The sequence below is a fragment of the Zychaea mexicana genome, assembly GCF_025766255.1.
Source record: "Zychaea mexicana strain RSA 1403 chromosome Unknown BDB00scaffold_8, whole genome shotgun sequence".
NCBI classification, from domain to species: Eukaryota; Fungi; Mucoromycota; class Mucoromycetes; order Mucorales; family Lichtheimiaceae; genus Zychaea; species Zychaea mexicana.
This window is the reverse complement of record NW_026516671.1, coordinates 256,016-279,816: the sequence shown is the minus strand read 5'-3', so window position 1 is coordinate 279,816 and position 23,801 is coordinate 256,016. Positions and strand designations below refer to the sequence as shown.

General features: G+C 43.1%; 8 protein-coding genes across 8 annotated transcripts; 4 read left to right on the top strand and 4 right to left on the bottom strand.

The window, feature by feature from the left end:
- Positions 1-1,176: 1,176 nt before the first annotated feature.
- BDB00DRAFT_803464 (mitochondrial carrier domain-containing protein) lies at positions 1,177-3,054 on the bottom strand. Its single transcript, XM_053122019.1, has 5 exons — positions 2,769-3,054; positions 2,513-2,664; positions 2,252-2,395; positions 1,899-2,174; positions 1,177-1,776 (listed from the first exon to the last, which is right to left on the bottom strand). The coding sequence occupies exons 1-5, from the start codon at positions 2,801-2,803 to the stop codon at positions 1,472-1,474; spliced, it is 912 nt and encodes a 303-aa protein (XP_052983903.1). The 5' UTR covers positions 2,804-3,054; the 3' UTR covers positions 1,177-1,471.
- A 1,080-nt stretch (positions 3,055-4,134) lies between these two features.
- Positions 4,135-4,927, bottom strand: BDB00DRAFT_756251 (uncharacterized protein; the record flags this gene model as incomplete). The annotated part of the gene is made up of 3 exons (XM_053118891.1): positions 4,135-4,391; positions 4,506-4,649; positions 4,747-4,927. The coding sequence occupies 3 exons, from the start codon at positions 4,925-4,927 to the stop codon at positions 4,135-4,137; spliced, it is 582 nt and encodes a 193-aa protein (XP_052983902.1).
- Positions 4,928-5,256: 329 nt separating this feature from the next.
- Positions 5,257-6,991, top strand: BDB00DRAFT_868235 (uncharacterized protein; the record flags this gene model as incomplete). Its single annotated transcript, XM_053126446.1, has 7 exons — positions 5,257-5,525; positions 5,601-5,720; positions 5,793-5,978; positions 6,049-6,132; positions 6,204-6,501; positions 6,603-6,743; positions 6,836-6,991. 7 exons carry the CDS (start codon positions 5,257-5,259, stop codon positions 6,989-6,991), a joined length of 1,254 nt encoding a protein of 417 aa, XP_052983901.1.
- A 302-nt stretch (positions 6,992-7,293) lies between these two features.
- Positions 7,294-9,401, top strand: BDB00DRAFT_756393 (uncharacterized protein; the record flags this gene model as incomplete). Its single annotated transcript, XM_053118904.1, has 9 exons — positions 7,294-7,395; positions 7,517-7,744; positions 7,837-7,883; positions 7,968-8,076; positions 8,156-8,505; positions 8,599-8,732; positions 8,811-8,902; positions 8,994-9,024; positions 9,097-9,401. Coding segments are annotated over 9 exons (1,398 nt in total), but the record flags the coding sequence as incomplete, so codon positions are not given.
- Positions 9,402-10,502: 1,101 nt separating this feature from the next.
- BDB00DRAFT_728469 (Fcf1-domain-containing protein) lies at positions 10,503-11,463 on the bottom strand (the record flags this gene model as incomplete). The annotated part of the gene is made up of 4 exons (XM_053118277.1): positions 10,503-10,637; positions 10,784-11,085; positions 11,176-11,265; positions 11,376-11,463. Coding segments are annotated over 4 exons (615 nt in total), but the record flags the coding sequence as incomplete, so codon positions are not given.
- Positions 11,464-12,255: 792 nt separating this feature from the next.
- BDB00DRAFT_756278 (ATP synthase subunit alpha) lies at positions 12,256-14,291 on the top strand (the record flags this gene model as incomplete). The annotated part of the gene is made up of 4 exons (XM_053118894.1): positions 12,256-12,318; positions 12,503-12,736; positions 12,862-13,661; positions 13,742-14,291. 4 exons carry the CDS (start codon positions 12,256-12,258, stop codon positions 14,289-14,291), a joined length of 1,647 nt encoding a protein of 548 aa, XP_052983898.1.
- Positions 14,292-14,494: 203 nt separating this feature from the next.
- On the bottom strand, positions 14,495-17,472 carry BDB00DRAFT_803441 (kinase-like domain-containing protein). The gene is made up of 8 exons (XM_053122018.1): positions 16,633-17,472; positions 16,349-16,522; positions 16,098-16,223; positions 15,860-15,969; positions 15,710-15,776; positions 15,509-15,597; positions 15,008-15,422; positions 14,495-14,938 (listed from the first exon to the last, which is right to left on the bottom strand). Exons 1-8 carry the CDS (start codon positions 17,306-17,308, stop codon positions 14,883-14,885), a joined length of 1,713 nt encoding a protein of 570 aa, XP_052983897.1. The 5' UTR covers positions 17,309-17,472; the 3' UTR covers positions 14,495-14,882.
- A 2,223-nt stretch (positions 17,473-19,695) lies between these two features.
- On the top strand, positions 19,696-20,583 carry BDB00DRAFT_868230 (uncharacterized protein; the record flags this gene model as incomplete). The annotated part of the gene is made up of 3 exons (XM_053126445.1): positions 19,696-19,773; positions 19,860-20,280; positions 20,438-20,583. The coding sequence occupies 3 exons, from the start codon at positions 19,696-19,698 to the stop codon at positions 20,581-20,583; spliced, it is 645 nt and encodes a 214-aa protein (XP_052983896.1).
- Positions 20,584-23,801: the final 3,218 nt, after the last annotated feature.

Here is a 23,801-nt window from a genome sequence, read left to right as displayed (position 1 = left end):
AAATTGAAGCTGTTTTTACCCCGATAACGCGCAAATCGTATAAACTCATTTGCAAGTTGCAAATTTGCGAAACTACTAAGTCTTTTTGGATTTTTCAAAAAAAAGTTGCAGATATACGAGGAATTGCAAATCCAGGGGTTGCAAAAACCGGGGTACAACTGTAGTACTCGCCTCTTCTTTTTCTAACAGATAAAACGCTATTGAAAACTAGTATAAAGGGGAGCTGTCGACAACCAGCGGATGGCCTTGAGGAGATTGATCTCCACATCAATCAACCCAACGATACTCTCTCGGTGATACTCCTTCGCCAGTTATTTCTCGGTCATCACATAATACACTGCAAAATCTGGATCTCACTATGTAGTGGTTGTATCTGAGAACAAAATATTTGAGCACTTGGTGTCGAACCATGATGTGTTTCCATGCTTGACGCATCTCACACTTGAGGAATTAACCAGTCAATGTTTTTCCCCTGGATACGCTCCGCCTATTTTTGCTGCATATTCAATACCGAACTTTGACGTATGTTACAAGAAAATGTGGCTTTCTATCATTTTTATACTACCGACGAATGGATGCTGTTGGCATTCGTAAAAGGCACAAACAATCGAATACACTGAATTAGCTGGATAAAGAGTGACTAGTCTACTGGAGTCTTGCGACGTGCATTTAGTAGCTGCTGGATGCTGCACCAAATAGACTTTTATAGCGGTGAAAAGAGCATCTATATTGCAGACTATTCGGTTTAAATTGACTTTACCCTATAGCGATTCTTAGGCCTACTAGAAGGAGCCTCGTCAGCGAATAATCCATTATATGTGGTCTCTGAAATAAATACTGTGTTAACATCCGGAGATGCTATATCAAAGATTTTCTAATATACCGCTTGATATTTGCAGCAACGATTCGTAAGTCTGCTCGTTCCTATCTTGGTGCTTAATGTGGATCTTTTCAGTGAAGCAACATATATCTCTTTAATAAGTGACTGTAGTAAAAGAAAACTCGGTGAAGTTTCAATATCATAGAAATCAACTTTGTGCACCAGGACTGTCATTGTAAAGAAGTGCAAAAGAGAAACTACTTTTTTGAGGATTTCTTTAAGTAGCAGCCGTATCTGTCTTCACGATAGCCGATACACAAGTAGCATTACACAGAGGTGCGCACCAGCTAAAGCATCATAGAAATGCGAAATCATATCTCTATTTTTATTAAGATAATTGAAATGGCAAACTCTTGTTATTATATTTTAAAAGAAAGGGAAAACATTCTAAGAGGGAGAGAGAATATGTACATAATATAGAAAGGAAGAAAGAAGAGTATGAAAAAAGACGTCTTTTTGCTCTTTCTTTCCTAGATTTTGGCCCCTGAATCAGTTTTTTTTCTGTTCCTCGCAAGTGATAATGAGCTTTTTAAATTAACGGGAAGGGTGAATAAAGAAAGAAAGAGAGGGGAAAAAACCAGCAGAAATAGCCTAAAGATTTTTCATTTCGTCCAATTTTTGCACCAAAATCTCGTACGTCAGGATCGTCATTGCAGAGGATGGGACGGTACGCAATAGATTTGTCGGCATTCCTTTGTAGAATCCACGGACGCCTTCCTCTGTCATAATCACCTTGATAGCATGAAGGATGCCCTTGTACTTGAATGGCTTATGGGTTTGATTTTGTAGACGGGTTCGTATCACCTCGTGAGGGTATGTTGCACAGCTGGCCGCCATTTTCGAAAGTGATGAAGCCAAGAGGATCGACGCTGATCCAGACGAATTGGTATCTGCATCTGATTGCGCAATAACTGTGAGCTTCAGATCATGGCGGTCTTTTCTCCCTCCCTCCCTCCCTCCCTCCCCACTCGACAACCTCTTTCTCCTTTGTATCTTTCGTCAAGTGTTGTGCACTTACGTAAATAGCTTTTTAACTTCTCATAAAGTGGGAATTGAACAGCTACATGGCTGACACCCAACAATGACGATCCCAGACCCTTGTAGAACCCTCGGATGCCCTCCTGTCGACCAATCGTGATGAATGCATCCAGGGTATTTCTGTACCTGTATGCAGTACGTTCGTTTTGCGTCATGAGTCGAGTTTTGATCACCCAGAGTGGGTTTGTCATGCAGTTGGATGTAGCTCCTGCTGACATGGCCGAAGCGATATGGACCAACCATTCTTTATCATGACCTGATACAATCATGTTTTTCAACGTGTAAATATACATTACGAAATACTAGTTTCAATACATCTTTTAAATGCCATACCAAATTCTCTGCTCCACCGGTTCTTGCAATAGTCATAGACAGTGAAATAGATAGCCCATGTTGGAAGATATCCGAGAATTGTGGGTCCCAGACCGCGATATAGGCCACGGATGCCTTCTTCATGCCATATTCTTGACAGCGTACCTACATCAACAGAAAGTAAGACAATTGATTTGTAGCTTTTAACTCCTCCAAAACAGTTCTTGCTCTCCAAGACACATCCTCCTCCCCCAACATGGTTACTGATGGATAATGTCTTACCTACTGTGCCTCGATAGGCTTTGACACCAGGTTCCGCCCTACCCTGATTCTGCAATCGTGTTTTCACTACATCGAGTGGACATGTTACGATCGACGATACGATGCCGGCGCCTGCACCTGCAATGGAATGTTTAATGTTTTCATGATTCTGACTATTGTTATTATTTTTTTTCGGGTAGGGTGAGTTAGCATTTTCTCGTGGTTGAAAAGAGTGCAAGTGGTATGTATGTGTACGTTCAAGAATATAAAAACTTACGCAAATTCCTTGTACCATGTGGCGGCCTTGCCCATCGCTTAAGCTGCAGGACGCGCAAATGGTAGTTGAGTGGCAGTAATGTTGTTTGGGGAGAGAGGAGAGGAATGAAGAGAGGAGGGTGCACAAAAATAGAGGGCCCGAGATAGTTAACAAGAGGAACGACGGGGAGAGAGTTGCTTATGTACTATATATACAACGATCGACTTTCTTGGAATTGGGGTTCTTAATAAGAAACGCTAAAGAGAGGCCGGGACGTGCGTCGCCTGAAAAAAAATACAAGGAAAGTAAGAAAAGAGTTCCGAAAGAAAAAGTGTGTGTGTGCGAGTGGATTTAGCCATTCTAGCCCCGCCCCGTTTCCGTGTGCGTAAAGCCTTTCGAGCGAGCGCGTGGCCTTCAACAAAAAAGCAAGCTTTTCGTTTCAAAAGGGAATAAAAAATATGCCGAGCACGGTGACGATATGTGATATGCCTTTAAAGTACTGTGTTCGGGAGCTCTATCGTATCTGCACTAACTCACATGCACATACACGTATACTTGTATATTTTTGGCGTCACTATACCCGCCGAAATAGGTGCCACTCACCTGCGCAGCTGCCTAACTACTGCTGCTTTTGTTACCATCACTATGTATCTACTAACGTCAGCTACATATGTACTCGGTTTTGCTACAGTGACAACGCTGGATTTCAGTGAGGATGATCGCTTGACAGGTGACGGCTATATCACCAGCAGCACAAAATCGTTACAATATGAAAGGATATAGGATCCGTGGGAAAGTAACAATGCTCCTCATTGTTTTTCCGGGATCACATTTTCCCAAGTTGTCGATGCTGCACTCTATCAGTTAGTAACCTTAGGCGGTTGCTATTGTATTACAATAAGCGATCAAGACAATACAACACAGATTGCAAGTCGAGAAATCACTAGTTACAACCATCATTGCTGGGTATCACAGTAGCATGAAACAACCTTCTATAATCGCTGGTCAAGAGTAATCTAACCCGTGTTTTTGATCACTGTAAGAGTTTTACTACTTGCCATGATATCGCTGGCTGCAAAAATGGCGACAGTGAGCCCGTCATATGTTGTAGCACGCACTCTTTTATCTGTTCAACGCTTGTCAGCTGTGACACATCATCAAATCAACGATGACCAGACCCTATTACTCGACACGACGCGCGTCATCATTTATATAGTCATCTTTGAGCACTACTAACATGTAAAAGAAATGGACTTTGTTAATAAAAATGATATCTATTATAGGCAAGGCGACCCGGCTACAAACTGGTATCTATCTAATATACTCTTTTTGTGCCCTACTCAATGATGATCCTGATATTCACAAGGTTGATAGTAGTGTTTTCTTTTTACAGTTCGCGTTTCATGTACTTTTTAGAATCAATATCAACAATGATACGATCACCAGGATGCACAAACTCTGGTACTTGAAGTTTTGCACCATTGGTCAAAGTGGCCGTCTTGTAGACTGTGCCCTTTGCTGCTTGACCCGCTCGTTCCACAACTGAATCTACCGTAAACGTATAATTGGATGGTAGCTTGAAAGTAACCGGTTTTCGTCCATCATCGGGCGTCGTCAAGAAGCTGACTGCAATATTCATGCCATCTTTTTTATTATTTCATGCGTCATATATGTATATGTACGGTGTCATGAATAGTTTTGTGAGAATGTTAGAATGATGCATAAATGAATCCCATAATAACACTTGAATATGTTTACCTTCAAGCATAGCAACAGATTCTTCGCCGCCTTCACAAGCAGTGGCAGGCATCTCAATCTCATCAAAGGTTTCCATATTCATCAAATGAAGCATGTTTTCATCCGTGTACAGATATTGGTATGCTTCATCTTGCAAGTTCAAAACTTTGAAAATTATGGTTTCCATAAAGAAGGAGGTCGATAAGAATTTGCATAATTTCAGTGAATACAATAAAGAGGTAGAAGGGGAAGTTTCTCTCACTTTCAACAGAATCGCCAGACTTGAAACGCTCATTAATCTTAGAACTCGATAGAATATCTTGCAAGTCCAATTTCACCACGGCACCACCTCGACCTGACGATGAGTGGTCGCGATGTAACACGCGCCATGCCTTGTCTTTTAATTGGACAATTTGGCCCTTTTTGACAGACTGGACATTCATTTTGTAAAAGCGTTTGCTCGTCAAGGCATTGACTTGTTGAGCGACACGTAAATGTTGTCGTTGCTGCAGCAGCTGCTGTTGTTGCTGTGCTCGAAGCAACGTGCGACCGATAATGGATGCCATGGGTGACAAGTAATGTAGCAAGGATACAAGAAGAAGAGATGGGGAGGTCCACAGTTCCCAAGCCACTAATTCAGTTCGTCGCAGCATCGATGTGTCATTGTAGCTTTGGGTGTATCACCCACACCCCGCTCCTCCCCAAGTCCCTCGTCCTTCGTTCCCCTTCCCAGTCGTACCTCTGTTCCCTTTTTTTCCTTACAAAACACAAAATGTCCGAAAAAGAGCTCTCTGCCAGCGTGGCTGACATAAACATTCAGGAAGTGGAAGCACCTCCTGCCTCTACCGCCGAACAAAATGTCACGCCTTGGGAGGTCGAGGGTGCCGTTGTTGACGGTGTTCAGCAAGCCATTGACTATAACAAGCTCATTGATCAGTTTGGTACGCGACGCATTGATGTAGCCTTGTTGGAGCGATTCGAAAAGTTGACTGGACGCAAGCCTCACGTCCTCTTGCGCCGTGGTACCTTTTTCTCTCACAGGTATCACTGTTTTGAATGGATTGGAAGCCATATCCAAAACTGAAAAGAAACTAAATATAATGCATGATATCATAGAGAATTCGGTCGCATTCTCGACCGCTATGAACAAAAGAAGCCATTTTACTTGTACACCGGCCGTGGTCCATCCAGCGCTTCCATGCACATGGGTCATTTGATTCCTTTTATTTTTTGCCAGTAAAGTAAAATGTGTTTAGTTGATTGAAATAAGTAGGATGAAGGTCTAATTGGATGGTTTCTTCTTAACAGATGGCTTCAGGACGTGTTTGATGTGCCAATCGTTATCCAATTGACCGACGACGAAAAGTTCCTGTTCAAACAGAACCTAACTATTGAGAAATGTCGCGAATTCGCCGAGGCAAATGCACGAGATATCATCGCATGTGGTTTCAAACCCGAGAAGACCTTTATTTTCTCCAACTTGGATTATGTTGGGTAAATTGTGCAGTATGTGGTGATGATAGTGATATTGGGGAAATGCTAATTTTGTAAATATGCTGTGCAGTGGTCCTTTCTATCACAATGTTGTCCGTATCTCAAGGTGCATCAACACCAACCAGTCCAAGTCCACTTTTGGCTTCAACGACTCGTAAGTTGATTGGACTCCTTTTTCAGATAGCAGATCGGTTAAACTGTCTCGTTTTTTTATTTTTTAATAAGGGATGCAATTGGTAAGCTCCACTTTGTCGCAGTACAAGCCGCACCGTCGTTCTCCAACTCGTTCCCACAAATTTTTGGCGGCAAGAAGGACATTCCGTGCCTGATTCCATGCGCTATTGATCAGGACCCCTATTTCCGTCTGACCCGGGATGTTGCCGCACGTCTCAAATACCCTAAGCCCGCCTTGATCCATGCACGCTTCTTCCCTGCATTGCAAGGTCCTCAGACCAAGATGAGCGCTTCCATCGACTCATCTGCCATCTTCATGACTGATACTCCCAACCAAATCAAGAACAAGGTATATTTTGTACTATAAGTCTTCTTTTTTTCTCAGGTTTTGTTCTGTGTTGCTGTGTGTGTGTGTGTGGGTTTCTGACACCAAGGATATTTTGTTGATAGATCAACCGGTACGCGTTCTCGGGTGGCGGAGCAACTGTTGAGGAACACCGCGCCAATGGCGGTAACCCAGACGTGGATGTGTCTTACCAGTACCTGAGCTTCTTTATGGATGATGATGAAGAGTTGAAGCGTATCTACGATGTGAGTTTCATTTTGGCTTTTACATTCTCGGTGACACCGTATTGCTGTGGAATTGACAAGTAGTAACACGTATATGTCTTTTACTTTTCTAGTCATACAAATCAGGTGAAATGATGACCGGTGAGCTCAAGAAGCGCTGTATCGAAGTCCTGCAGAAGATTGTCGGAGACTTCCAGAAGAGAAAGACCGAGATCACGAACGAAACTGTCAAGTACTTTATGGATGGCAGCCGGAAGATTGAGCCATGAAGAGTAGAACAAGACAAACGGGAGCGAGCGTAGAAAGCATATATAGTATCATGATTTTTTCTGTAACATAAAAAGACGCTATAACTACTACTACTACTAATACTATCTAAATACCGGGTGCCATGATATTACACCCGGTGACGATGGTGTTTATACATCACATCGCACAAACAACTTGTTGCGCGGCATTTAAAAACCACACATACATACTCTGTTGCACTTCCTCTCGGAACAGTCGGATAAGCTTAGTCGCGTGTTTGTTTCACCCGCCCTGGGCAACTTTTTTTAAAAAACTGAACAAAATGACCAAAAAACATTCTAATTCTCGAATTCCATCTGTCGCCTCTCATCGTACTGAGCAGGATGGCATTGCTGGCCGGCAGCGTCAGAACAAAAGAGACGAGGTAAGTTTCCAATCTTGGAGATTTAGAATTTTTCTTCTTTGCAATCCATCAACAAGTGTACTTATTGCTTCCACTATTACTAACTATTGCTGCTATCATATACCAACCGCAACAACAAAAGGCCATTCGTAAAAAACTCGAGCAAGAATTTTCAAAGAAACGTGCGAGCTCGACACGCATACGACAAACTCGAAAGATTGCTGGCACCGTTTCGGCCTTGCGTCCGTCGCAGGCTTTAACCGTGAAAGAGAGCTTGTTGGTCATTGAAGCTTCTCAGCTCATGGCAGCCAAACGAAGCGATTGTGTTTTGGTAGTCGACGAGGACGATCATTTGAGCGGTATTTTCACGGTAAGTAATTGCTCACTTGGATCTTTGCCCGAAATATAACTATTTGGGTTGTATTCTCATTCTACAAAATCATTTCCTTTGAACTTTGTCAGGCAAAAGATTTGGCGTACAGAGTCGTTGCTGAATCGTTGGACGCTAGGTAAATAGATGTACGAGGGAGGCGGAAAGCGGGAGAGGAACGTAAAAGCATTCAATTTATCGACTAAATATCTGTTTCAAAAAGAGCAACACCGGTAGCAGCTATCATGACCAAAGGACCAATGTGCGTTACGGCCGACACCTCTGCTACTGATGCGCTCAACCTCATGGTGACTCGCGGCTTCCGTCACTTGGTAAACTCATATCTCTTTCTGTATCATACATAGTGAGATTAACAAGAGGGTATATTTACATCATTTATTGGAAGAATAGCCCGTGTGTAACGAAGAAGGGGATATTTTTGGATTACTCGACATTACAAAGTGTTTGTATGAAGCTTTGGATAAGATGGAACGTGCCTATGGCTCTTCGCGTAAACTGTATGATGCGCTTGAAGGTGTCGAGCGTGAGTGGTCTAGCAGTCCAGTCCAGTTGGTGCAGTACATGGAAGCCTTGCGCGATCGTATGTCTTGTCCAGACCTCGGATCGGTTCTCGATGGCACTCCGCCAGCTGAAGTGAGTATCAAGACCAATGTCCGTGATGTCGCACGCATGATGAAGGACTACCACACTACTGCTGTCCTAGTGGCTGATCGTGAAGGATTAGCAGGCATTTTCACAACGTAAGTTTCGGTTCCCTATATTTTTGCAGAAAACAAAACGCGGCTGCTTGTTCATATCAACCGAATCCATCTTTTCATTTTTATGTCATGTAGCAAGGATGTTGTTTTACGTGTGATTGCCGCAGGCTTAAACCCGGAAAACTGTTCGGTTGTCCGTGTCATGACACCACATCCAGATACGGCTACTCCTCAAACGACCATCATGGATGCCCTTCATCGCATGAACGGTAAATGTCAAGGGACTGTTTTCTTCAAAGTTTAGATAGAGATACTTAGCCTTTTGACTTCTTTTAAATTTTTTACAGACGGACACTACTTGAACCTTCCGGTCTTGGACAACGGGAAGGTTGTTGGCATGGTGGATGTGCTGCGACTCACGTATGCTACTCTGGAGCAGGTTAGTTCAAAAGTCAAATTCATTTACCATGATGCTGAAACTCTCATGATAACCTAAACTGATCGTTCTACCTTGTACGTTTTCGATTTAGATCCACAGTATACAAGGAAACGATGGTGAAGGTAATACCAAGGGAGCGACGCTTTTGAAAGTATAATAATAATGGAGACTAACAATGCTTATTTCAATAACAGGACCAATGTGGTCGCGTTTCTGGGATAGTTTTGGAGCGACGGAAATGGGAGAAAGCGAATCACAGTCGTCCGATCCACATTCGTCTCCTCACCAATCAGGCCACCTGGCACCTTCCGCAATGAACGCGATTTCGCCGGAACCTTCCGCGTCCCTCTCACAACTGCAAGGTTTCCCCGAAATCACGCCCAACGAATCCGCCAGCATGGTGGCTCACAACGAAGACAGCTTGTCCCACGTTTCTTCACGCCAGCACAGTCGAAGCATCAACCATGACGACGGCACATTTGCCTTCAAATTTACATCAGACGGTGGAAAGACGCATCGATTCACATCACCTTACAACAGTTATGCTCACCTTCTCGAGAACGTCCGTCAAAAAGTCATTGGTGAGCACGATGCAAGTGCAGAGAGCAATAACGGTAGTGAATGGTTGACTGTTTCGTATTTGGATGATGAAAACGATCAAGTTCTCATCACGTCAGACGCGGATGTCACGGATTCGGTGCAGTTGGCGCGTAAATTGGGACACGATCGCGTCAAGTTGTTTGTGCATGATACCACCAAACCAGAGCCAGAGCCACAACAACAACAGCAACAGCAACAAATCCCGCAACAACCTGCCACACCCCAACCAGCAGCAACGCCTGTACGCGTCGCATCGCCTGTGCAATATTATGCAACAAACGGATCAGCGGTAACGGAAAAGTTTGTCGAGAATGGATCTGTTGTAAGCGAGAGACGAAGCCGAAAACGCAGCTCAAAGAGACACTCAAGGAGAATCGAGCCCGAAAGCGACAGCGATGCCGAGCATTATTCTCAAGATGGCTCAGGCTTACCGCAAGAATTGATGCTGCCTGCAGCCATTGCATTCTTAGGTGTCGTTATTCTGGGCGTTTTTGCGTATTCGCGTGTGAGCCCACGACATCGCTAATACATTTAAACTGTGTTCTCGTCTTTCTTCAAAAAAAAACCTCTCTTTCTCTTCTACATCCAATTTACCCACAATCTATTATGTATAAAGGCATACATTACAAGCACATATAAGTGTAGAAGAAAAAGACTGGCTGTATTTCCTTTCTTTATATAAATTTTTGATTCACATAAACCCCCCTCGAGCTTCCGTCATTACTATCATATTAAAAATGTTTCTTTATTATTGCTATTGCTATCATGATTTATCCTGCTGCTGATCATCTTTATCGTGTTTCGTCTTTTTCCTTCGCCTCCGTTTCTTCTTGGGTTCTCCAGCATCTGGTATATTGTTGCTTTCATCCGACTTTTCCAAAGCCGTCTGTGTGGCTTCTTCCTTCTTCTTTCCTTCTTCCTCTACTCGCTTTCGCTTGTTCTCCGCAGTGCTAGCACCATCCTCCGTGCTTTTCTTTTTCGGGGCCGGTGACGCTGTCTTCTTTTTCTTCTTCACACTAAGCGGATTCGGCCCTTTTACTTTCTTTTTCTTCTTTGGCTGCTCCTCATGAGTATGCAGTAATTTTGCCATTTGATCTTTTTCTCGTGCCGACATGCCCTTTTTCTCTGCCGCTTTCTAGTGAGATGGCAAGGATGGTAAGTTAGAGAAGCCATAAAACACACATGTGAACCGCCTACACGATATAATCCAATTTCTTTCGTACATCTCATTCTCTCTCTCTCTTTTTCTTTTTTGCCCGGAATTTGTCGTATAAATGGTACCTTATCCAACTCTTTCTTCGTTACGGCAGACATTTGTTCCATGATAACCATGTGTGCCTTGACATAAACCATTGGAATCCCAGGAATAGCGCGTAACTTTTCACGCAGTGACTCGTCTTGCGACGCAATGACATAGTTGTGCTCATTCGTGGATCCTACCACCTGTGCCATACACTCTGCACTTGCAATAGGAGCATGTGTATGTGGACAACGTCGACGTTCAAACTGTTTTGCTATTTGTTGTGCGTCAAAAAAATCTCGACCCTGCCTTCGTAACTCTTGAATACTACATTCTGTAATGACTTGAAGAAACAAAGCAGGAACGCAACTTTAACTTTTCAGAATTGATAATGTTTTTTGGAAAGACCTTTTTGTTTTTCGGATTTGCTTACAATGTCGAGTAGGATCTTGGAATGTCTTTTCGAATTCAACAAATACGTCGAGTTTTTGTTTCGCTGCTTCTTTGCAAAAGGCAGCATCCACTATAAGTATATATGCATAACATATACGCGGGGAAATTTAAGGTTAGATTAAGTTGTCACAGTTTATGAATGTAAAAGACGAAAATGATCAGATGCTGTAAGAATCTTACCTAGAATTTGATATGGTGTTCGAAAACCAAAACCAAGGCTATACTCATGCAGCAAGCGTTTGTACGCTCGCTGCGTTTTGGTTCGCATAGTGTCGTCGTGCTGTTGTCAAAAGTAATGAGATAGTGTGGTAGTTGGCCGAGAAAAGTGAATTGCAAAAACGTGACTGTTTTTTCATGCGACAGCCTCATCCAAGTTTTGACAAGTTCAAAGATAAGGTAATCATTTCTGGCGTGAGGTAATGTAATGATTTTATCTGCATCGTAATATAGTATATATAGTAGCATTTAAGTAACATATTTTCTGGACATGAAGCATTACGTTTATTCCATAAGGCGTGCCCTCTTTGCGGTAGTAGAAGTAACGCTGGATTATGTTCACTTGGGAACGCCAAAAGGCAGATGGGTTGGTGTGCAGTGCAAATGATTCAAGCATCGAAAAGTATCCTACAAAATACCACTAAGTTACTGGTTGCTATGACCAATAATTACCATGGAAGCTAGCGTGACACAAGCATTACCATGGCAACCATGACAACCTTGCTTTTGGGAAAACAACCCTCCAAGTAAACTGTCTCTTTCATAATAGCTACGTTTATTTTTATAAACCAGCCCATTGCAAATAATTCCAAGGCACACACAAGACACAGACGGACAGACAGACTAATAAAGGGGTTACGCTGGGGAGAAGAAAACGTGAAAAACAATAAGAATTATAAGAGTGCGCTGGTGGCTCATAGCGATGTGTGGCGGCGGCGAAAGACGTGACGTAAACAGCGGGGAAAATGGCAAGTTTGGGTCTCCACGGACGGAAATTGTCCCCCCTGGTAAAAAAATTTTGGGCCACTCGAAGTCTCTCCCTTTCCCTTTCCTACACTCTAACATGCTTAGAAACGTTGCTCGCGTTGCCCGTCCTTTGTCGCTTGCCCGTGGTCTTGCCCCCGCTGTAAGTTTTCTTTTCTATTGTCCAACGCAACAATACCACAACAACAAAGACGGACACAAACAATTCCTACAAAAACCCAAAAATCGAATTGTGTCATTTTTCGAAATAATAACAATCAATATTAATTTCGACCATTCTATTACGCATTGCGTGTCACCTTTTATATTTAATTGGCACTGTTTAGGCCCGTTTGAACTTGGGTGCCGTCGCTGCTGCTGCCACGCGTAGCTATGCTTCGGCCAAGCCCTCGACCTCCGAGGTCTCGTCTGTCCTTGAGCAGCGCATCCTTGGTGCTTCTGCTTCTGCTGACCTCCAGGAAACCGGTCGCGTCTTGTCGATTGGTGACGGTATTGCCCGTGTTTACGGTTTGAAGAACTGTCAAGCCGAAGAAATGGTGGAGTTCTCGAGCGGTTTGAAGGTAAGAAAAATCGTTAAATTAGGGAAGGGGTGATAGTGATTATGTCGGCAAAGTAAAGGGATTATATAGCTTGTGCTGTTAGAGAAAACAATAACAATAACAATGTATGCTTTATTGAATTATAGGGTATGGCCCTTAACTTGGAAGCTGACAACGTCGGTATTGTCGTTTTCGGTAACGATCGTTTGATCAAGGAAGGTGACACCGTCAAGCGTACTGGTGCCATTGTCGACGTTCCCGTCGGCCCTGGTGTCTTGGGCCGTGTTGTCGATGCCCTTGGTAACCCCATTGACGGTAAGGGTCCTTTGGACACCGTTGGCCGTTCGCGTGTCCAGGTCAAGGCTCCTGGCATTTTGCCCCGTCACTCTGTCAACGAGCCCATGCAGACTGGTATCAAGTCTGTCGACTCCATGGTTCCCATCGGTCGTGGTCAGCGTGAATTGATCATTGGTGATCGTCAGACCGGTAAGACCGCCGTCGCTTTGGAAGCCATCCTTAACCAGAAGAACTGGAACAACGGCAGCGATGAGGCCAAGAAGCTCTACTGTATCTACGTTGCCGTTGGTCAGAAGCGTTCGACTGTTGCTCAGCTCGTCAGCACTCTTGAGGAGAACGATGCCATGAAGTACACCGTCGTCGTTGCTGCCACCGCCTCTGAAGCCGCTCCCCTTCAGTACTTGGCTCCTTTCTCCGGTGCCGCCTTTGGTGAATGGTTCCGTGACAACGGTCGCCACTCTTTGATCATCTACGACGATTTGTCCAAGCAGGCTGTTGCCTACCGTCAGATGTCCCTTTTGCTTCGTCGTCCTCCTGGTCGTGAAGCTTACCCTGGTGATGTCTTCTACCTCCACTCTCGCCTTTTGGAGCGTGCCGCCAAGATGAACAAGAGCTTCGGTTATGGTTCCATGACCGCTTTGCCCATCATGTAAGCACAAATCTTTTGCATGATTACTAGAAGATAAGGAGAAAGATATCTGGGCTACTAACATTCAAGCAATCATCTAGTGAAACCCAGGGTGGTGATGTGTCCGCTTACATTCCTACCAACGTCATTTCCATCACTGACGGTCAGATCTTCTTGGAAGCCGAACTCTTCTTCAAGGGTATCCGTCCCGCCATTAACGTCGGTTTGTCCGTCTCGCGTGTCGGTTCCGCTGCCCAGACCAAGGCCATGAAGCAGGTCGCTGGTTCGCTCAAGCTTTTCTTGGCCCAGTACCGTGAAGTCGCCGCCTTCGCCCAGTTCGGTTCCGATTTGGATTCCTCCACCCAGTTCTTGTTGAACCGTGGTGCCCGTCTTACCGAATTGTTGAAGCAGCCCCAATACTCCCCCTTGTCGATCGAGGTCCAAGTCCCCATCGTCTTCGCCGGTGTCAACGGTTTCTTGGATAAGATTCCCGTCAACAAGGTCGTCGAATGGGAAAAGGACTTTATTCGCCACTGCCAATCTGAGCACAAGGCTGTTCTTGACGAAATCCGCACTCAGGGTGTCCTCTCCAAGGACCTCGAGGCCAAGCTTCGTGACGTTTGCGAGAACCACGTCAAGGCCTTCGTGTAAATTTCTCATATAATTAATTATCAAGCATGAAAAAAGAAAAAAATAATTTCTCCAACTCCCACTTTTTCTTACACGCACATTTTCTTAAATCCAACTTTGTTGCTTTTTACATGTTGTCACTTTCCACCATCCTAGAAATTGATAGTTTTTTTCGCAAATAACAATTAATTATACACAAAAGATGACAAGATTCCGTGTGTTGCATTATATAAAGCCATGGAAACTAAGGGACTTGTTTTATTATGTGGTTTGTGGGGTTGGGGGAATGGCAGTGTATATGATAAAGACTACTGATAATACTATTTAAAAAAGAAACTATGCAATAAGTAGAAAGAAGTAATAAAAAAAAGCGGGTTGTATTGTTGAGATCAGAGCAAACACAGAATTAAGGCAATTAGAACGCAGAAGCACAGGGAAAGCCAAAAGAGTATTATGAAAAGAGATTATGATAAGGGTATAGAAGGAGGAGTGGAAAGGTTCAGAGAAACCTGGAGGAGGCTTTTTCTTTTGGTGGGATGGAAATTACTTTTTGTTCGTCGTTTCGTATAAAAGTTGGTGAGTGTATGATGTATGTTCGTGTGTGATATGTCTTTAAGCAATGGGGGCGTCCAATTCAGAGTCTGAGTCGCCATCATGGTACACAGTAACTATCAAGAGCAACAATACACAAGGTTAGAGTTTTACGAACAACGAGTATAACTACTAATAACACTTACTCGAATTAAATTTATCAAAAGGGTTGTTTGCGGAGGAGTTGCCGTCCCTGAAGGTAATCATCACGGTATCCGCCTCCAGGTCCAAGCTCATGCTTTCCGGAGGCATCTTTCTAAAGTTGATCGCATCAATCCCGTTCGGCTTCTGCATAAGGGGCACAATGGGAGGCACACTGTGACGGAGCAGTGCGAAATTGATGTTTTTGAAGAATGGATGCGCCTTGACGTCCGAAGCACCTGCTCGCGATCCCAACCGCTTATGCTCGTCCTTATGCAGCAATTTATGAATAAGATTCTTGCAATTGCTGCTCAGATTCGTCTTGTACGGTGCTGGCTGTTCTCCAAACATCGGGTGAAAGTGTAGAATGCGAGAAAATGTTTCGTTGCGGTTGTTGCCTTTGAAAGGGGTTGTGCCATACTATATGCACATACATTAGTCACTATAATAGTCCAGCTTTTTGCTGTCGAATACATGCCCTAGAGAAAAGTGCGTGTGTTGCTTACCAGCATTTCAAAAATCAATATACCCAACGTCCACCAATCCACCGTGCTAGTGTGACCGCAGCCCTTGATAACCTCAGGGGCAATGTATTCTACCAGCAACAAAAATGATTGATTGTGAATTTCATTGTTGTGGTTGCTTTGACCGAAAGATTTATGCAGCCTCACGGACAGGAAGCTCGTTGAATTGTGAGTTGGCTTTACCTTCAGTACCGACAAAACTGTTGGTTCGCAGATTGCTTACACAGCTTCTTGTATCAATAGATGGTGGCTAGCAGAAACATTGCAGAATTAGATTCGTGAGGATAATGCGGCGGCAGTCGTGCAGATAATTTCTTTCAGTGAGATACGCACCATATACGGCGAACTGGATTTCACGACGCAAGGTTTTCCAGGAGGATGCGATCCTTTGCTCAGATCAAAGTCCGTCAGCATAATATGACCGCTCTGGTGAAGCAGAATATCTATATAGCAGCAGCAGCAGCAGCAGCCACTTGTCATGATTAGCACGAGTAATAGTGGTGGGGAAGGGAGCTAAATTCTCCCTTAATCATTTTTCAGCTGGAACAGAAACAAGCAGCGAACATCATACTTTCTGGCTTTAGATCACGGTAAATATGGCCCTGAAGATGAAGATACTCCAGTGCAGCAGTGACCTCCGCTGCGTAAAACTTGGCACCTTCTTCACTCAGACACTTGCCAGGGCGTAATTGCAATGCTACCGGAAACCAAAAAGAAAGTTAGCTCAAACTCTTGCTGTTGTTGTTGCTGTTGGTTCACGTTGCAACTACTACTAGTACTAGTACTACTACTACTACTACTACTACAAGGAATAGTATCTACCTCGGAAAAATTCGCCACCCATACAATACTCCATCACAAAATACAGGTAGTCTTGGCTTTGGAAAGAGTGGTACAGTGTGACAATGAACGGATGGTTCGCCGTCGACAAAATCTCCTGTTCCGCAAGTGCCCGTTTGATCTTGTTGCGTTTGACCATTTCTCGCTTGCAAAGGACTATGGTGCCGTTATGCCATTAGTACATAGAGCCGCCGCATTTAAAAAACAATCATTATCATAACAGCAGAAAACAAGCCAAATAAAGTTTTTCTCTTTTTTGTTCTAACCTTTCATCGCGTACAGTTTATCGGACCCTTTTTGTCGCACCATGTAGACTTTGCCGACATCACCTTTGCCGAGCATACGGATCTTTGTGAAGCTAGACGGCCCCACTTCCACCTTCTTCACTTTAATGCTGCTGCTCGAATACGTACGGCGGCAGGGACGTAGTCGTTGCAGTGCAGGCACTGACATGGTCGAAGCACCACTGCTGCTGGTACTACTACTTGCGCTTGTTGTTGTAGAGCTTTCCGCAATACTGGGTGCGGTCTGCAGTTTCAAACTATGGAAACTACCACTATTATGCTGCTGCTGTTGCTGTTGCTGTTGCTTGGTCATGTTCAAAAGTTTGGCATTAGGTGCAGAAATGGCTCGACGCACAGTTTTGTTGTTTTGGTGGAACGAAGCGGCTGAAAACCATGAATTGCTTTTGAACCCTTTTTGAGCAACTTTGGGTTCTGTGAAGTCGTTAGGAACTGTAAAGGAAGGTGGTGCTGGCATGTCGTTAGGGCCTATTGTTGTCGGCGTCGTCATAGTACTAATATTAGTGGCGGCGTCGTTGCTCATCCCGTGACCGAACAAAGCCTTAAGTTTGGATGGCATCTGGGTTCCGTAAGACGGTGGGGGAGCGGAAATCTCCATGTCGACGTCTTGGTGGTAATCAGAGTCAATAGCGGCTGCCATTGCACTTTTTTTCTTTTTGCGTGTTGAAAAATGTTGCTCTAGAGACGAGTTGTTCTTTTAGTGGCAAATATTAAAAAGAGAAAAAAAGAAAGAGAGGAAAGAGAGAGACAAAGAAAAAGTAGAGCGAGGACAAGAGTAAGAGCAAGAAGAGAGAGTGAGTGAGGTAAATAGGGGTAACAAAAATCTCACTCAAATACACAGTGTACGCTGGAGCGAAACGCTCTGTAGAAAATTTGGAAGGTGGTGCCTTGCTGTTGTTTCAGCCAATCAACCGATTATTCTAAACGTTCATCCGAAGCTTTTGATCTGTCCGTTGTTCACTTGGTAGAATCCCTTCTGGAAACAAGCTTCATGTATCACTGTTTTTTGAGACGTGTATACTTGAGAATACGGCGAATTTTTTGTTGTTGTTTGGTGATATGCTAGTAAAATGACGCAGAAACACACAAACGTTGTTGTTGCTGCCTTTGTGACAAAACTGGAACGGGAACCGCAGGTGGGTTTCTTCTAGTTTATCATCATACAGTGCAATAAAAAGTGAAACCAATTAGCAGCGACAATAAGCTCGAGGGAGATGGATCCGCATTTAATTGAATCAAGGAATATACAAGCATAATATCAATTTCTTATTATTAGTCATAAGCATGGCGTGCGTAGATCTTTTTGGAATATAATATCAAAGACCAGGCTTCTTCGTCGTCATCATCATCATCAACATCACGGGAAGAGCTTCTTTGCCATGATTATAAGCAATGGGAGACTGAACTTTTTACTTGTATGACCGAGCTTTTGGTTCTTTTCTCGTTAGTACCCTCCTTGTAGTGGGGACCAATGTTGTTATGACGACCCTATTCCAAAGACGGAAAACTTATGTACAGGGATTTTCTATGGGTCACATGGACGTGGTTTTTAGGAGGGAAAGAAAACTGATCGACAAATCATAGCAGCAGAATCCGTACAACATGCACCAGGTAGAATAAGGGTGTATATACGCTTGTACACCACGACTGCTCGAATAACAACGCAGGCAATGCCACATGTACCATGCTCATGGCCGTTATGCCAGAAAAGCATGTAGATTTGAGGCGCTTGCATGTTAATGGTGAGGATCTCGGTCGATATTCATTGAAACGTGCGCGTATGATGTACGTGAGCAGCAATGTAAAAAATAGAACGATGCGCATGCCTTATGCACAAGAAAAAGAGTGCGCCAAAGTAAATATAAACAAATATTAGACTGTTTAAACGCACGTTTGGTAAATTTTGGACATCCCGATCTTCCTATTGCGTCATGTGCGTGTGCGTGTGTATGAAGACGGAGAAACGGTCAAAAAATCGATGCATGTCCATATCGAGCAATTTGTAGTATACATGATTTTTAATGGTTGGCGCATTTTGCTTTTCAACTTGGCGTGACACGAATTTCCATTTGGCTGATGGGGGATTTTAACTTGGCGCATGATGAAAATTAGAATGAAGCTCGAGTTTTTTGATTGTTTCTTCTGAACATCATACTAGTATCATAAAAACGATGCGAACCAGCCGAAGACAAGAAAACGTCCGTTGTTCTGGAAAAATTTACACTAGCTTATTTATGTCTGCTAAAGAAATTTTGACTTGAACATGTTGCTAAGCAATATCCACCCGTTGCTATAGAACATATATTACAGCTTGAAACATGGTTACTTGGTAAACACCACTAGCCTAAAATATGGTTGCTAAGGTAACCTCGTCCGGTAGAAAACATCAGCTTGGAATTTGCGTTGCTTTGTTGGTCGCTCTATCGTATCCATTGAAAAGGACCATTTTATAACTCATTTAGCAGGTAATATAGCGAAATAATCTTGTTTGTCTTGCTACAGCTTTTATGCGTATGAGGATAACGCGGCACAGACGCGCATAATGCTTAAAAATAAATAACTCGTAAGTAGATTCTTTCGTTTGCCGAAAAGAACGTGGCCTTGGCAAGAAAATTAAAGTGCGCCGTTTTATATTCCGGGCCTCTCCCTCAAGTTCATGCTAATATTTTATCGGATAGCAAAGTGATAAGGAACAACCCTTATGTTTATGACATATATCATGAAAAACTATCAGAGCAACGGCTTCATCAGCAAACGTGTGTGTGTGTGTGTGTGTGTGATAAAGCAGTCTGAAATGAATACATACGAAAGAAGTGCGAGGAAACAAAAGGAAAGGTCCACGTCGAAACCCATCCAACCAGAACCAGTCAATACCTTTTTCGGCTGGTCATTCGAGTCCAGCCAATGGAGTGAGCTTGGGTGACTCAGAAAGTGGAAGGTAATCAATTGCCCCCCATGCTGGGGGATAAGCTCGCCACTTTTATCTCTTTCTACTTTTTTCTTCTTCTTTCGTACTCAACGCTCAGAATGGCACGTCGCTCATCTTACACTCAACCATCTCAAACTGTCCAAAACTGCCAACAGCAACAACAGCAACAACCAAACGTAAATACTTTTCTCTTTCTGTCGTTTTTCTTCCAACAAAAAAGATATCATGTCAACTCACACTTTTTAAAAATATTTAATACTAGCAACGACGAGTGAGCTTTGACTTGGACCATAACGTGGTACATATCCTTCCTTCACTGGACCAGTGTCGTCAAGAAGCTAGTCGACGAGGACGCGAGGAATGGGAGCGCAAGCAGTTCAATCAAGATATGCTCTGTGAACTTATCGTTGCGGAAATCCAGCAACAGTATCACTCCGCATCTTCATCGTCATCCTCATCCTCAGACGAAGACGAGCATTTGGTGCTCAAGAGCTGTTTGAAAAAGATTGCCCCTAATGAACAAGAAACTTTGTCGACAGCAGCTGGCAACAACAAGCGAAAGAACAGCAAAAAGTCAAACGGGAAGAAAAAGGGCAAACGCGGCCATGCCAACAACCACAAAGGACCTGCCGCGGCCTTGCATCAATCTCATGCCGCTCCTGGTTGCACTATGGCAGCACAGGGTAAATTTATTCCTTATCACGACTTGCCATATATACTGACTGTTGCTGTCCCCGCGTGACCTCACACATCTTTTAGACTATCCGATGGCGATGCCATTTGCAAGTCTGCCAGTATATTGACTCGACAAGGATCCTCAAACTATCACAACCAATGAAGCCAAGGCGGTTGCGCAGCAACACCAACAAGAAGTTGCTGTGGAGGAAGGTTCTGGAAAGACCGCCGACGAATCACATCATCAGGATATGACGATGCCATCCCCACCAACACGCTTCAAGAAAAAAGAGAAACGAAAATCAAAGTGATAACAGAACCACGACGACAACGAAACGAATGAAAAAAAAAAAATTGGGCGAACCAATGAAATCTTTTTCTTATGGATTTTTTCTTTTCTTACAGCTTTCCCTATAGTCTTCTCTACCACACATGCATTATCAATCTCCCAACTCTTCCTTTTCTTATGCTTTTTATTATGGAAAACGAAGCTTCCATTTCCCTTCTTCTAGCTCTACTTAGATCATCTTCTATATATCAAATGGAACATACAATCTATGTTTATTTATTTGCTTGCTTGTTGTCTTCGTGTGTGTACATGTGTGGAGAAAACGTACCGGGCCCCCGCATAATGTGTTACGCAATTCACGTCAACATAAACGCATGCACGCCCAATGCAATGTTGCAACGCTAGTATACACAATGCTTTGCATATACAACTGGAATCTTTATTAAACCTGCAGTTAAACATTCCCCACATTAGTGTACTCCTCATCAGTCAGTGAAATGCTTAAAATACTATGACAATTAATTTCTTTCACAAAGATATTATCTAAGCAGCATTTTAAACCGGTATTTGTTGTTTCTCCACTCGGGTCCAGCCTTACTAACAGAATACAAAAACGATCGAACACACGAAAAGAAGTGTCAACGTTATACACAATCATCCAAGATATGTATGTCACATGAAACAGGGATTTAATATAACTAATCATAGTGTTTCCATTTTATTGTTTGCTCGAATGAGTACATGTTAACATGGCAAAGTAGCTATTCCGATATTCATTGATCATTATGTTTCTAAGGCGTTGGTCTTCAAAACTGCTTTCAAGCTACGTTTAGTGACATTGTCATCAGATTTGCGTCCTAGAACAACAAACTTACATTGCTTCTTTTCCTACGACATCCAAACTTGTTCAGAAAATCTTTGCCTGCGGCGCTATCTTTTGCTGATGACTCCACATTTAACTCGGACAGCAGCACATCAACTTTATATCCGCATGTCGCATAATATCCACAATTTCTCGATCTCGTTTATGCAACCGTAATATTGAATAGTCACTTTGGCGATCAGCAACGGTTTGGATCACATAGCAAGTTCCATTAGCAAACTCGGGGCACAAGGCATTTTTGTTGGTAACTTTTGCTATTAGTGCGGCAGTCAGAATCACCAGCTATAAATTAGATGCTCATCGTAGAACTTTAGCAATCAATACCAAGACATCCTAAAGCATCCATTTAATCCAGTTCATCCAAGCGTTTCGTGTCTATAAATGCCAATAGTAGCTCAGCGTCTGTAAACCAATTTCTGGGCGCCGTATCTCCCTTGTGAAGCCTACATACGTCAAATTCGGTGCTGAAAACCCAACAAATTGTCGAGGCTTGTCCAGGAAAACATCGACTGACTATAATCCGAGCGTGAGATGTGCCAAGCACAAAACAGCTGGATCATTTGATCCTCATCTTTGCTGAGATCCATACCATGCATGCTTGCATAGCTCTTTCCGCCAGAACGCAAGATCGTACGGATCCGGTTTTAGCACTTGTCAAACGCTTGCTCATTACTGCTTTGATACGCCTCTAATTGTGCTGTCGTGCCAAACCGGTGTTTTTAAAGGTTGTGGCATAATGATGCAATATCTCCAATCGGCCCAAAATATAAGCAAATACGACATATGTCCCCTCTGCTCTTGCTCATGGATATTAATACTAAGCCTTGTTTTTCCCCCTACCTCTGCATTTTCCTGACTCTTTCGGCGAGGAGCCACCATGACCAGATCCTCATTGATTGTTACACCGAGTTCCGAGAGCAAAATTTGCAAATCAATTGAAAGCTTTGTCTTCAGTTGCACTGTTTCAATGAAGCCGATGGCCAAAAAGCTGTCAACGGCATTCTGACTTGCTTCAGTGGATGATAGCTATCATTTTTATGATGCGCATGTATATATATATATATATATATATATATATACATGAAGAAGTGTATAGTCCTTTGATCTCCGTTATCAAGGGTTTTAATTGACTTTCTCTCCTCTTTTGCTGTACTACTGCATAGATCCAAAATATGCGCTGCACTTGTTGTCCCCTATAAAACAATCAATAAACAGAACGGACACATACATCGAACTCGCATATTCGGTCACAGAACGCTGTCGTTCGCGCGTTTAACGTTGACCGGTAGTGACTAACAGCATAGTAATATGTAGTATACTTCGTTAAAAAAAAAAGAGGGACCGGAATGAAATAGTATTGTAAGTTTCATCTTGTATTTTATAATTAGACCTGGTTACTTCAGAACAACAAGAGCATCAATCACACTAAGAAAAAATAACAACGACCACCTCATTAAAATAGACTTCTATTTTCTATAAAACGCACGATATCATATAATGGGAAAGGCGAAGGGTACGACTAAGAACATCAGGACAGGACGATTAGGGAATTTATCATGTATGATACGAATGAATGTTTAATTACTGACATTATATAAAAGAACCAGACAGTATAATATCGAACATATTATCATAGCTGATTCGTGATCGAGCATTTATCCCATCATATCAAACAGTTTTTTCATTTCATCATCGGTGAGAAAAATATTAGTGGCAACATCCTTCAGGCAATCTGGCGGCCATTGTTTTTCGATGGTAATATGAATACTGTATAGAATGATATAAGGCAGGATAAAATACGAAAAATAAAGACCGGGAAAACCCTCAGGGGAAGAAAAGCCCGACTGATTTTAATGGAAGAGGAAGCGAGGGTACAAGAGACCGAGATATTACATAACAAATAAATAAAGAAGAGAAATATATACAAAGTTTGTCGAGGCAAGGGTAATCGGAGGAGAGAAGATAAGAGTGTAGAGGCGCTAGCTATCTAGTTGTGTTGGTGGTAATAAACTGATCATGGACCAGCCGTGGATCGGGTTCAGGGTCAAAGTCTGCACCGGACAGCTGCAAATGTCGATATCCATTGGTGTGTTTCTGGGTAGCGGCCAGGTCGTGCGCCGATGTCCCAATTTCAGGGTACACGCCGTTTTTTCTATCGCTATTTAAGAATCAAATTGAAACAACATAAAGTTTTGACGGTTATAAGGCGAATGCACCATAATAGCGCAACTTGGGCTGTGCGAGATAATGCTGTGAAAAACTACACTACTTTGAGATTGATCCGGACAACCTAATACACTCCGCTGTGTTCATAAGCAGTAAAACGAGCACCACACACACGGATTAACCAACATTGA

What these genes read in the sequence shown, in the direction of transcription:
- BDB00DRAFT_803464 (XM_053122019.1), bottom strand. Translation starts at nt 2,803, where the DNA reads ATGGGCAAGGCCGCCACATGGTACAAGGAATTTGC. An exon ending in AGCCTATCGAGGCACAGTAG is followed by an intron (nt 2,396 to 2,512) that starts GTAAGACATTAT and finishes CTGTTGATGTAG; the next exon opens with GTACGCTGTCAAGAATATGG. An exon ending in CCGGTGGAGCAGAGAATTTG is followed by an intron (nt 2,175 to 2,251) that starts GTATGGCATTTA and finishes TGATTGTATCAG; the next exon opens with GTCATGATAAAGAATGGTTG.
- BDB00DRAFT_803441 (XM_053122018.1), bottom strand. Translation starts at nt 17,308, where the DNA reads ATGGCAGCCGCTATTGACTCTGATTACCACCAAGACGTCGACATGGAG. An exon ending in TATTGATTTTTGAAATGCTG is followed by an intron (nt 15,423 to 15,508) that starts GTAAGCAACACA and finishes ATGTGCATATAG; the next exon opens with TATGGCACAACCCCTTTCAA. An exon ending in TTTTGATAAATTTAATTCGA is followed by an intron (nt 14,939 to 15,007) that starts GTAAGTGTTATT and finishes TGCTCTTGATAG; the next exon opens with TTACTGTGTACCATGATGGC.